The sequence below is a fragment of the Budorcas taxicolor genome, chromosome 2, assembly GCF_023091745.1.
Source record: "Budorcas taxicolor isolate Tak-1 chromosome 2, Takin1.1, whole genome shotgun sequence".
Classification (NCBI taxonomy): domain Eukaryota; kingdom Metazoa; phylum Chordata; class Mammalia; order Artiodactyla; family Bovidae; genus Budorcas; species Budorcas taxicolor.
Genome location: NC_068911.1, coordinates 39393818 through 39407190, shown reverse-complemented (window position 1 = coordinate 39407190; position 13373 = coordinate 39393818). Strand labels below are relative to the sequence as shown.

Sequence of the window (13373 nt, the reverse complement as noted above, 5' to 3'; positions counted from 1 at the left end):
AATCCCAACACCATCTCCCATCTTTGCAGAATCCCCAGAGTAAACCCAAGGAATCTCAGGACCCTGATTTCTCATCATAACACCACAATACTAAGTTGGGGGAGTCATCACGCTCACCCACATCCAGTCCCCTTCCAGCAGGCCCAAACAGTACCCCCAGGGAGCTTTCGCCAGCCCCTCAGGACAGTCCCCAGGAGACACAGAGTCTAAAAAACAAAGTACAAACTTTATTTTGTTTCTTTATAAAGGCACAGTGGCCTCTTGGTTCCCCACCCCCCACTTTTTTAACAAAATATAATAGCTTCTCCTTGAACACAAAGACCTCAAAATTGTAAAAAAAAAAAACCAAAACCAAAAAAGAACCAACAACAAACAAAACAAAGAGAGAGACAAAGACTTTTTGGGGGTGCAAGATGGGAAACCTGGAGGGAGAGGTGGGGGGCCGGGTGGTGAGGGAGGGGAGGGGAGAAGGTCAGCAGCAAACCCCAACCGAGAAGCAGTGGAGACCCCCGGACCCCCAGAGCCCCGACCCAGCCAGACCCCCAACCCATGTAAGTGCTTAAAGGAGAAAGAACACCAAAGAAAGAGGAGGGAAGGGGTAATTAAAAACTGACGGTCGTCGGGCTGGCTCCGGAGAGGGCAGAAATACCGTGGGGTTTTGTTTTGATTTTTTTCCCTGTTCTTAAAAACATGTTTCATTGAAAAAATGCTTTTTTGGCGGAGAGAGGCCAGGCACCTCCAGGTCCGCTTCCCCAGCCTCCGGGGCTGAGGCCCAGCCCCACTTGCCCGGGTGCTGCCAGGTGCTCCTGCCGCCCCAGCCCCGGACTTCGGGTAGAGCGGCTTCACTCAAAGGACGATTTACAGTATTGAAAAAAGAGGTCATAAAAGAGACCCAAATGACGCCGTAAATTTTGTAAAAATTTCTCACTCGTTCACCCTCGTCTCTCTCCCAGTTGCTGCCCCGCCCCCTCCAGCCCCCAGAAGGGAGAGGAGGGCTGGGGGGCTGGTCAGGGAAGCCCCCCGTTCCCTGCCGGCTCCTCCCGGCCCTGGTCCATGGCGTCGCTGTCTGAGGCCTCCGAATCGGAGGCGGTGTCCGAGGCGTGGGCCTCGGGGCAACCGCGGACCGGCTTCACGATGACGGCTCGCCGCTGCTCCTCCTCCTGGCCCTGGGTGCCCTCGATGTGCTGGATCGCCTGGGATTGGGTGGGGGAGGCTGCCGTGAGGATGCGGGGGCCATGTGGACCGCCAGCATCTCCAGCAGTGTCTCCCCCACTACCCACACCCCCCCCAGAAAGAACCAGAAGGAAGCCTGGCAAAAGGGGCAGCCCGTTCAGAGTCAGGGGGAAAACAAACTTTAAAAGCTCTCTCATGAGCTGAATCTGGCTTGGAAGAGGGACAGTGCAGGCCTGCCTTTAGTCATAAGCCTCTCTCCCTCATTTATGTATTTCAAAAGCCTGCCTGTTGGCTTTATGGAAGGTCTCTGTTATTAATTTTATTATTCAGTTTGCCGGGTGCAACTCAAGTTCCTGGGACTTCAGTGGACTTTTTTTTTCCGTTTGGGCCTTTGGGTTGTTTCTTTCTTTGTAATGTTGTTGGGCCTCCCAAAGGGGGTCTCTGCACGAGGCTGGGCATAGCAGGGACTTCAGGCTCAACCTTCAGAGTTGAGCATCTCATTTCTTCCTCCTCCACCTCCACCCCCATCCCAAAACCCAAGAGACATATGCAAGAACTCTGAAAGCAGGAGGCTCCGGGAACAAAGGACAGCCCCAGCAAACCCCCACGAGGCAAGGAATGGGGTCTTCCCGGCCATCCGGTCCCTCCCTCTCTGCCCCTCACCCAGGATGCAGAGATGGAGACCCATCTGGTTTCCAGACCTCCTCCCCCAACTCAACACTCAATATCCCTGTCTCTATCCCCTCCACTCCCCCACTTTCTAATCTCCCCCCAAAGGGCCTGTTCCCAGGGGGCAGCCCCCAAGCACTGCCCTCTCCCCAGGCCCAGGTACCTGCACGATGGTGTCCAGATTTTGCCGGGACGTTGAAACAGAGTTGATGACCGAGGAGGGGCCCATGGTGACGACGTTGATGTGGTGGGAGGGAGGGGGTGCCGGCGCTGGCACTATCACCGTGGGGTGGTGGGTGGGGGCCGGAGTGGGCAGGAGCTGCGAGACAGGGGCCCTCAGTGTCTCTGCAAAGGTTCTAGGAGCAGCCCCTTCCCTTCTGTCCATCACAGAGGGTGTGGGACAGTCCTCTAAACCATCTCCCTCTGCCCACCACCTGGGGAACCTCCACCAAACACCCCAGCAGCCCATCAACCTCCTTCACTCACAGTTTGGGGCCACCCAAATCGTGACCCCTCCCACCCCTCTTATTTTAAGAAACGAAGGCAAGGTGGTCTGGAGAGGGACTTCTGACCATCTGAGACTGCACGGGCCTTCCCTCTCCACAGCCATGCCAGCATTTCACATTTAATAAATACAGTGGTGGTTAGGAGTTCAGACTGAATCTAGATGGCCAGGGTTCAAATCCCTGCCCCACTTCACTGAACAATCTTGGGTGTGTTAGTGAACCTTTCTGTGCCTCCAATTCCTCATCAGTAAAACAGGAGTAATAACAGCTCAGGCCTCAAAGTGCTGCTATAAGGAGTCAACATAATCATGTATGCAAAACACTGGGAGCCAGAAACGTCTACACTACTGTGACTGAGGCCCTGGGTCCGCCCTGCTGGATACCCGGTGGCACTGACGTTGGGTCTGAGAGCCCCGGCCCAGGGGCAGGCGGCCCCTGCAGGCCCCTCCCGCTCACCTGGGTCCGCAGGTGCTGCTGTTCCCGCTCCAGCTTCTCCTGGTGCAGCAGCCGGACCTGCTCCTGCTGCTGCTGCAGCTGCACCTGCTGTGCAATCACCTTGAGCTTTTCCGGGTACATGTGGGCCTCCAGGGAGCGGACCTGGGGGTGGAGCAGCGGGGCTCAGGGGCGGGGCCCTCCACATCTTCAGGGTTGAGACCAAAGTCCTGCACCGTAGCCCGCCGGGCCCACACTGACTCCTCTCCCTCCCGCAGGCTGTGCTCTCTCCCTGCCTACCTCCAGCCCCAGGCCTTTGCCCATGTGGTTCCCTCTGCCTGGAGCACCCTTCTCCCCTCTCTGCTCCTCCCACCCTCACAAGGAAGCTATGGGGTGGAACCAGCCCAGATCCCCCCCTCGCTGATGCCCGCCGATCCGATGTGGCCTTTACCACGGATGCGTGTTTACAGTGAGTGCCTCTGACTCATCTCCCCAGGCCCGGACAGTGACCACCCCCCTGCCAAGGCAGAAACTTGTCTGGTTTGCTCCCCACTGATCACCCCACCGGACACCTGACACCCAACCCCGGCACAAATCAGGAGCTCCGAGCCAACAGCATCACCTCCCCTGCCTCACCTGCTCCTCCAGCATCATGCGCACCGAGCGCTCCTTGTCCAGTTGCTGCCGCAGCTCGATCATCTCCCGCCGCAGATCCTCCGCCTTCTCGTCCTCCCAGATGTCCGGCGAGCCAATGCCCTCGTCTTTGTCCTCTGCCCGCCTCCGTTTGGGGGATGAGCCGCTCAGCTCCTGGGGAACCCCCAGGGGCTGATGAGTGTGTGGTGACACTGCATACACCACCACCACCACCACCACCAGGGCAGTGTGGAGCTCCATCACAGCCCCCCAAAGCTGTCAAACCCAGATGCACGTACACAAGGGAGCCCCCCTGTGCAAATCCACCAAGCCAAGGCTGGAAAGGGAGGCAGAAGGGACCTGCTTTCCCAGAGTCACCCAGTTGCTTCCAGAGCCCATCCCACTGCACTGCACTTGCCCATGGCTAAGTCAGGACCCCAGGCAGGAAGGCAAGTGCCAGAAGTAGGCAGGTCAATGGGGAAGAAGGGACCTGCAGCCACATCACAGTCTCAAGCCAGTGGTTGGGCCCAGACGTGCCCACGCCAGGGAGAGGGCACAGGAGGAGGGCAGAGCGCTACCTGGATGAAGCGCTTGAGCTGTGTGTTCTGCTGCAGGAGCCGGGTCTTCTCCTGCTCCAGGGAGAAGATATACTCTGCTGTCTGCTGGAGAATGGCTGCCTGAGGGCAGGAGGGACGAGTCAGGGATCCCAACTGTTGATGTCTCACGAGTCTCCCCCTCCAGCCCACCTCCTCCTCCAGGAAGTCCTCCTGGCACACTAGCCAACCTTGCTGAGCTTCTCTCCATCTGTGTGGGGGATGAGGGTCTTGAGGGACTGGAAGCCCGCGTTGATGCTCTGCATGCGCCTCCGCTCGTTGCTGTTGGCAATCTCCCGCCGAATCCGCCGCTCCTGGTCCCGCTGAGTCTCAGGGGTCAGTGGAATGTTGGCCAGGCTATGGGAGAACAGGGATGGGCTCAGGCTTGGTGCCCTCCATGCCTGGTTCCCAGTGGGCCCCTGTCTTCATCTCCAGAGGGTCCAAGTGTAACAGGCAAGCTGCCCCTACAGAATATACCAGCTCTGTCTGATGCCTACACCCTGCAGCATACCAGGGGGCTGATAGAGTAGCATGTTCCGAAATGCCTGGCTGTCAACGTCAGTGTGTGGACCCCAAGTCTTGACCCCATTGTCTGGCCAACAGGCCTGAGTGGGACCTGGAAACCCACATGGCTAAGAATCCCTGTGATTGGATGCGAGTGGCCTCAGGTGATAATCAGAGACACCTGCTCTTGGGACACCTCTGAGCTCCTCACTGTGCCCCCAGGGCCCCCTCTTTCAGGGTCGCAGGCTTGAGGATGGAGGAAGATATCCCTCCTCCCTTCCCATCTCCACAGCCACATACGCTCCTACGTACGCCCCCAGCCCAGCCCAAGACACTGTGCTAAGACTGCCAAGACAAGCCGGGTACCAGTCGCTCCAGGAAGAGGACCCAGCCAGGCCCCTCTATGGACAGTTTGTCCCCAAGCCCATCCACCCTGAAAGGCAGGCCCACCCTGGGCCAGAGAAGCGAGGCTCCCAGCACACAGCAGGCGATGTTATTGCATATTATGTGATCGCATCTCACAGGAGAGGCAGCCAGTGGAAGGGGACAAGGCTGCAGGCTGAGAGGCGTTGGCGGGAGACGGAGCCAGCAGCAGGGCTCTGGGCCCAACGCCACTGCTCCCGAGGGGTGGGCCTGTGTGTGGCCTGAAAGAGGCAGGCTCCCCTCCCAGGCCCTCTCCTGCAACTCCCCCACCCCTGGCCTGATGGCTTCCAGATGCCAGGCTCCCAGAAGAGGCCACTGGCCCCACCCAAAGCCACAGCCCCGGCTGCCTCCTGAGGGGCCCTCCTGGGGTGACCTGGTCCAGGCCCAGGCCAAGACAGCTCACACCCCTGGATCTGGGGGAACGAGGGGAGATGGTTCTGAGCAGCTTTTTTCCATCGATGGCGGAGCAGCCTGTGCTCAGAGGCAGGTGCCCGGCCCCCTCTGACCACCCCCAGGAAAAAAGGAGTTTGCTGGGAAACCGAGGAGGGGAGCGTGTCTCCCACAGCTGGAGACAGTCAAGGTCTTCCTGGCCCCCCACCCACCCACCTGTCCCTCCTCATTCCCCTGAGCAACCCCCTGAACTTGCCCTTGCCCCTTCCTGAGTCTCCGCCTCCTCTCCCCACATGAGGGTGGTCAGCTGGGGGTGAGCTGGGAGCAAGCTTCACATCAGCTGGTGCTAGGGGTCCACAGACCAGCCCTGTCCTCCACCAGCAGCCCCAGCATCTCCCTGGGAGCCCCCCACTTCCCCTGCCAAGATACAGTTCCCTCACAGGGGCCCATGACCCCCCGTTTACAAATGGGACTGAGGGCTCAGAATGGGAGGGACACGGTTTCCTGGTCAGATAGCTGGGCACCCGGTTCCCCAACTTCTGGGCCAGGGGCACCTCACTTCTCTGTTTCCCTAACCCGACAGTGGGAAGCTTCCCAGGTGGCACTAGTGGTAAAGAAACCACCTGCCAACGCAGGAGACATGAGAGACGCGGGTTCGATCCCTGGGTGGGGAAGATCCCCTGCAGGAGGAAATGGCAACCCACTCCAGGATTATTGCCTGGAGAATCCCATGGACAGAGGAGCCTGGCGGACTATATAGTCCATAGGGTCGCAAAGAGTAGGACATGACTGAAGTGACTTAGCATGCACCCACACAGTGAGGGTGATGGAGAAAAAGAGAAAATGAAGGTCAGAGACCGGATGCGCAGCGGCTTGCCTGCCCTTTGCCGGTGGGGGGAGAAGGGAGATCAGAACTGAGTCTGGGCTCCCAGGCCTGCCAGTGCCCTCCAGACCCTCTGCGGCAGGTGGATGGGGAGAGATGGGGAGAGACGTCCCCAGGAAGCCAGCGCACCAGGTGACTCACGTCCATCTGGGAGTTTCCTATTCCCCCACCCGGACAGATACAGGGAGAGACGCCCCCACTCACCCATTCCCTGGGTTCCCTCCTGGTGATGCCCATGCATCACCAGAGATGGAGACCAGAGCTGACCAGAGCATTAAAGGGTCAAAAAGGAGCCCCATCTGCACCCCTGGGCCACTCTGAGTGCTGGCCCTTCCACCTGTAGAGCCTAGCCACAGAATTACTGTTTTCTAAAAGTCTTGAGAATTAGGACTGGTGCTTTCTGCTGGGGGCCCGGGTTTAACCCACCCCTGGCTGGGGAACTAAGATCGGGCAAGCTACTTGGTGTGGCCAAAAAACATTAAAAAATAAAAAAGTCTTAAGTTCTTAACATAATGTGCTAAAGACTCACTTTGCTGGAATTATCTCATTGAAACATCTCAACCTTCCTCTGAGTCAAGTGGCCTGATGGGATGAGGACACTGAGGCTTGGGAAGGGAACAGCTTTGGTGCGTGCTGAGGCTGGGACTTGAACCCCGATCCCAGTGCCACAGGTCAGATGCCCTGACAGACAGGTGACAGTCACCGCGTAGAGAGGCTGTGCACAGGTGTGCACTGTCAATGGGTCAGCTCTTACTGCCATTCACAGGACTTTTTGTATTTTTCCCTGACCCCCAAGGACACCTAGTGGCTGAGCTGCAATGAGGAATCCAGGGTTCTGGGAGGGGAACTGGCATGCCCAAGGTCCGGCAGCCACACCAGGATACCACAGGCACCTGCAGGAGCCAAAATGCATGCTCTCCTCCCCTGCCTGTGGGCGGCACCCTCTACTGAGGGCTCACATACAGCCCTGTAGCCCCCCTGCCTCCCAGCTGAGACTCACCAACTCTCCAGGCTGAAGCCAGAACTCAACAACCCACCCCCTACCCCGTCAGCCCACTCATCTGCTCAGGAAACCTCAGCCCTGGGGAGCCAACCTCTGGCCCCTCCCTTCTCCCCAGGATGCCCACGAGGTGGGGAGACACCAAAGGAGACCACAGGACCCCAGGCCTGAAAGCCCCAGCCCAGACGTCCCCAGAGGGAAGGGGGCCTGGCTCTTCTGAATGGTCCATGCTGTCCCCTTCAGCACCAAGTCCCTCAGCCCAGCCTCCTGGTTCAGGAACTAACTAGCTGCTACTTAAGCTCGTGCAGACTTGAAAGCTCAGAAAACAGACTTCACCCCAAAGCCACAGTTCCTCATAGGGATTTGGGCTGCCACCAAGACCAACTCACCTAAGTAGCCCTGGAAGTTTCTTTAATAGAATGCAGACTAACCCAAAGTTCTGATGAGTGGAATCATGACTAACCAGGGGTTCTGAGTGCTGGCCTGCCAGGGGTTCCTATAAAGGATGGCTAATTAGCATTTCCAGCTGCTACTGTACTAGATAAAGTGGGTTTTCTGCAAATGCCTGGAAGTTTCTTACATTTCTTTTTGAGTTTTGCAGAAGTATACCCGATTTACAGTAATCGTAAGGCCCTTCCACTCTTTCACATCAACTTCAGAACCCCCAGGTCAGCAGTGAGGCGTGGTCCACAGACACTGTCTCTCTCTCCTCTCCCTCCCTGACAGCCCTCAGCCAGCCAGTCTCCTGGGGTTGGGCAGCTGGTGGCAGAGCCCCCAGTGCCAAGACCAGAGCTGCCGCTCCCACTCTCAGGGTACCCCCACGACAACCCCTCCCCTCCCTCCCCCCAGAATAACCCTGGCATCCCAACCAGAGGCTCGAGGGCAGGAAGCAGGCTCTTCAAGTCTAGATCCCAACCTATACCCGCCCCTTCTACCCAGCCCAAGTGCAAATGGGTATCCCCCATTCCCCACACCTGCCCCCCAATACCCACCCAGCTCCAGCCTCAAATTAGCCATTGAGAGCTCTCATTTCACACTGCCCCAAAGTCATTCACAAACCTACCACTCAATGTCTACGCAGAGGTGGGAAAGCCCACTTGGAGTTTTTCCTATACCCCAAAAAGGAGGACAGGAGGAAGATGACCCTCTCACTAAGGATGCCCAAGGCCCCCATCCTTCTCCTGCAGCAGCTACTGAAGCAGCCTGAGGCCCTGGCCCATGCCCATTGCTTCTATCCATACACCCTGCCTACGGTCCCCAGAAGAAACCATGTCCTGACTGTCCCCATCAGAAACAACCCTCCCCTCCCGTTTCTCCAGCCTCTCAGAGGGAGGCCTGCATTGGGTTCTAGTGAAAACTCCAGTCCTGCCACTTACTAGCTGTGGAATCCCAAGCTTAGGCACTTTGCCTCTTGAAGCCTCAGTTTCCCCATTCAAAAAATGGGGACATACTGCCTCACTTCACAGGGCCAGAGTGAAGTTTAAAATAGAGGAGGAGGACTTCCCTGGTGGTCCAGCGGCTAAGACTCCGAGCTCCCAGTGCAGGCGGGCCTGGGTTTGATCCCTGGTCAGGGAACTAGATTCCACATGCTGCAGTTCAGTGTTCTCATGTCACAACTAAAGATCCGTCATGGTGCAATGAAGATCGAAGATCCCACATGCCACAACTAAGACCCAGCACAGACAAGTAAACAGAAAAGTAAATAAATGAAAGAGAGAGATCGAGAGTAACAAGATGCTTTGCTTTTCCAGAGTTTGTACCCCAGATTCCAGAATTCATGCATCTAAGGAAACTGACAAGACTCTGTAGCACCATGAGACTTCCATATCCTAGGAGAGGGGCAAGTTCTAGTTCATTGTGGTGTCTTCAATCCCAGCACATGGTGTGTGTATGCTTAGTCACTTAACCATGTCCGACTCTTTGGGACCCCATGGACTGTAGCCCACCCGGCTCCTCTGTTCATGGGATTCTCCAGGCAAGAATACTAGAATGGGTTGCCATGCCCTCCTCCAGGGGATCTTCCCCACCCAGGAATCAAACCTGTGTCTCTTATGTCTCCTGCACTAGCAGGTGGAGTCTTTACCACTAGCGCCACCTGGGAAGCCCCAGCACAAAGTAAGTGTCTTGTAAGTACCAGACCAGGGACCCAACACACACTCCAAAGCCCCTAATTGTTCTCTCCCTCTGAGGGGAGCTGGCCTCTTTCTCCCTGGCAGCGGGCAGCTAAACTCTTTAAGACCACCATGCTCCCGATTCTAAGAATCGGAGTGCCACTTAACAGCACTTTCCACACGCATAGCCAAGCTTCACAGGTGCTTCATTTTACAGACGCTGAGAGCAGTTAGGCAACGGGTCCAAAACCACACAGTGTGTGAGGGCGCCGCTGTCAGGTACGCCCATTCCATCCCACCCCCACCCCCGCCCACGGTCCAGTGCCGTTTGCTCCAGCAGAAGAGAAGCAGGGAGTCCTGCTAGTCAACGAGGGATGGAGCAAAGTCCACCAGCCTGAGAAGCCAGTATATCCGGCCAGAAGGTCCTGCCCAACCCACATTCAATCCTACCTCATCCGGCAGCTCCGTCTGAAAATGAATAAACCCAGAGGCCCCAACTTCACACCCAGCACATAGGCTGACAACTGCCTCACAGCTGGGCAAGCCAGGCAGTCCCCATGCCCAAGCCTGGGGCACTTGGTCCCTAAGGAACTGATGGATTCCTCCGAAGGGGGGGCTTGGAACAGAAACAGGTCAAGCAGGAGTCCTAGGGGGCCCAGAGAGGACTCAGTCAAGGCTCATGCTTTGTGGCCAGAGGGTCCTATGTTGCCACACCTGCCTGAGGTCAGGCCCAGGATGTCTGCTCCAGCATCTGGGGCAGCTCAACCCACCTCCTCACTGCCCAGCCCTTCCCTTCCCGGAGCAACCAACAGTTCAGGGTAACAGCGGGGATCAGAGTTCAAGTCCCAGCCCCACCAGTTGCCCTACCTGTTCCTTCCCAAACCTGGGTCCATAAAGCCACTTAATTAACAGAGGAAGACTGTTAACAATTTGATGAGAGAAGTCTTGCAAAACGAGACCCTACAACGTATTACAAGCTCCAGAACTGTTTTCTTTTTGTTTTCACTTATTACAGCTAAGCCCTCCAGGTGGAGGGACTTTGGGGAAGGGCCAACACTCAGGACTGCTGACTGCCCACCACCTTGAACTTGAGAGTAGTTAAGGCAGGAGCCCTGTGGGGGGAGAGGGGGCGGGAACGATGTATACGTGTGCAGCAACCTCCACCTAGCCTGGTTTCTGCAGCCCATGGTGTCCACCAGCCTTGGCCACACCGCCTGCGACTCCTCCTCCCTCAGTCCCCGCCTTGACTGCCCGGGGCGGCAGAGCACGTGGCCCCAGCCCTGGGGAGCCATTTCTCTCCGAAAGTGGCACGGGAGGAAAGGAGCCACAGGTCCCAAACTTGGACCCGCAGAGAACAACCCACGCGGTATCGCAGTCCCGCAGAGTGTTCAGTATGCTGATACACAGGCCCTTCTAGCGATCAGAATTGCGGGCGTGTGCATTTTAACAAGTGTCCAGGGCGATTCCCCTGACCCATTCTCTTCGGCAAAGGATAGATCCCGGAGCAACCCGGGCCAAATTTAAGAAGCAGCTCCTGGGGAGGGCTACGGATCTTGGACCACCCACCCACCCAGCCTGCTGGGCAACTGGATGCTTTCGGTTTATGACTGGGGGGAGGGGCGTGAGACGTGAAAGTTTGCAGCCGAGGCCCACGTGCGGCGGGCAGAGATCCGGCGAGGCTAGGGGCGGCCTATGGTGCCCACTCCCCCAAAAGCCCCCCTACCCGGCCTGCCTCGCCCATCCCGCCCGCGGGGGCCGAGCTTTGTGCGGTTAAAGCATGGCCTGGGCGCGCCTACAACTCCCACAATGCCGCACCGACGCGGCGCGGAGAACTACAGCTCCCGCGAGGCGGAGCGCGGAGGTCCGCCTACTCCAAGAGGGCTGCAGAGTCACGTCCAGGCCTCGCTAGTAAACAGCGCCCTGGCGCGGGCGGCAAGCTAGCAGGCGGCCGCCAACGTGCCCGGGTCCGCGGCACTCCCGGCGGGCCGCGCTGGCCCCCCGGGTCCCGCCCACTCCTGCACCCCCTCTCCAGCACGCCCTCCGACCCCGCTGCAGCCCCGGTCCCAGCAAACACTCACAACCACCCGGCTCCCCGCACCCCCCTCCCCGCGCTCGGAGCCGCGGCGTGGCTGCATTGTAGCCCCTGGCCCCGCGGCCCCACGCGCGACACGGGCCCCCCCAGTCCCCCTTGGAGTGGGGGGGCCCAGAGAGAGCGATGAAGGAGGGAGAGGAAGGAAGCCGCCGCGGGAGGGGGAGGAGGAAGCGCGGGGGGGAAGCCACCAGCACCAAGCATGGCCGGGACTGCTGCAGAACCACGTGGGTCTGTTTGCAATTTACAAACGTCGCGACTCGCCCGCCTGCAGCGGACAAAAGTGACCGGGGCCGCTCGGGGCCCCCACGTTCCGAGGGAGGAAGGTCCCCAGACGGCCCAAGCCTGGCGCGCGGGGCTGCAGCCGCCTCGGCGGATAAGAAAGGCGAGAAGGTCCGCGGCGCGGGCCATGCGTGCGCACACGCGCGCCCGCCTGGGCAGACTGGCCGGGGGCTGCAATCGTGGGAAGGGGGTGAGGGGGAGGAGGAGTACACACCTACAGAGCCCTCCTATCACTTCTTTCTCTGTTTTCCTGAAATGTTGCAAAGAGGGCACCTTCTGAGTGGGCACCATGAAATACTCCATAGCGATCGGCCCCCCTCCTCTGCACGAGCCAGGTCCCGCGGTCCGCCGGAGAATGCAAGATGGAAATCCGAATCAAAGGGCAGCGCCGGACGGAGGTGCAGAATCGGCCGGTCCCAGATGCTGGCTGCGGCGGCGGCGAGGGGAGGGAGGCGGGCGGGAGGGGCGGGAGGGAGGTCTCTCCGGCCTGCCTCCCCGGGCGTGTGTATGTGTGTGTGTGTGTGTGTGTGTCTGTGTGTGTGTGTGTGTTTGCAGCTGATCAGATGTCTGTTTCAAGGCGGGAAACAGCTGGTGAAAACTCAGCACTCCCCCGGCCTCCTTCCGCGGAGTAAGGAATTGCATGTAAACAAAGGACTATTTGCAGCGCCCCCCGGGCGGCGCGAGGCCGGGGCGAGAGGGGCGCGGGCCCCCGGGGGTGGGTGGTGGCCCCGGTCTGCGGGCCACCCCCCACCCCAGCTCCGGGTGCGGGGGCCGCGGGCGGCCTTGGGGGCGCGGCTTGAATGGAGCGAGCTGCGGCCGAGCTACATGCGCCACTATGGGTGATGAGGTCCATCAGCTGACAGGTTGGCAAGCGTAGCAAAAAAAAAAAAAAGAAACGGCCAGCCACAGCGAGGGAGACCAGCTTGTGCGCCCGGGGTCCGACGGGGACTGCCCGGTACAGGGTCTGCGCCCTCGAAGACCCTCGGGGGGCGGGAGCGCGCTGCTGGGCCCCGCGAAGGCGAAGGCGGCCTGGGGTGCTGCTCGAGGCTTTTTATTTTTATTTTTTTACGGTTGCAACTGCTCGGAGAGGAGCCGCTCTGGCGCGCTCCCTCCAAGCCCAGGGCCCCCTGGAAACTTGCGTCACAGCCACCGCTTCCCACATATAACTTGGGGCCGACTTCAGAGGCCAAGCGGCCCCCTCCCTCACTCCCTCCCTGCCCAGCTGCCCGCCGCTGGCCGGTCGGCCTGGGCTCCGGAACCTGGGAATCCCGGAGCCGGGGAGGGGAGGGCAAAGCTGGGGGCGGCGCGCCGGGCGCCTCAGATCCTGGGGCTGCCTTAGGCAGCAGGGGCCCGGGCGGGGAGGGAAGGGTGGAGGCGGGCCAGGACAGCAGCAGCCCCGGAGGCCGGCTGCTGGCGCGGCCCGAAGGTCCGGTGGCTGCTGCGGGTCGCCTCTTGTCCCCTTCTCTTTAGCCCTCCGCTGGGAGGCTGGACAGCGAGAGGCCCGCCGAAGCTTGGCCCGGGCAGGCGGAAGACTGCAGCTGCCCATTCGTGGCGAAGCTAGGGCGAGACTTGCTCCCCCGGCAGGGTGCGCTCTCTACCAAGGGTGAAGGCCTGGGACGGAGGAGGAAAGGACTCCTGGCCGGCGAGCTTCCGTCCCCTCCCCCGGCTCCTAGAGGTTGGCTCCT

At 59.4% G+C, this 13373-nt stretch overlaps 1 protein-coding gene across 1 annotated transcript; it reads right to left on the bottom strand.

Moving 5' to 3' along the window:
- Positions 1 to 207: 207 nt before the first annotated feature.
- Positions 208 to 12116, bottom strand: TFAP4 (transcription factor AP-4). Its single transcript, XM_052664301.1, has 7 exons — positions 11903 to 12116; positions 4198 to 4363; positions 3992 to 4090; positions 3417 to 3587; positions 2805 to 2945; positions 2006 to 2161; positions 208 to 1193 (listed from the first exon to the last, which is right to left on the bottom strand). Exons 1-7 carry the CDS (start codon positions 11989 to 11991, stop codon positions 1008 to 1010), a joined length of 1008 nt encoding a protein of 335 aa, XP_052520261.1. The 5' UTR covers positions 11992 to 12116; the 3' UTR covers positions 208 to 1007.
- Between the last annotated feature and the right edge of the window lie 1257 nt (positions 12117 to 13373).

Excerpts from the sequence above, each read along its gene's own strand:
- TFAP4 (XM_052664301.1), bottom strand. The coding sequence starts at position 11,991 with ATGGAGTATTTCATGGTGCCCACTCAGAAGGTGCCCTCTTTGCAACAT. Across the intron at positions 2,946-3,416 it reads GCATGATGCTGGAGGAGCAG|GTCCGCTCCCTGGAGGCCCA; the intron begins GTGAGGCAGGGG and ends CTCCACCCCCAG. Across the intron at positions 2,162-2,804 it reads AGCAGCACCTGCGGACCCAG|CTCCTGCCCACTCCGGCCCC; the intron begins GTGAGCGGGAGG and ends CCTGTCTCGCAG.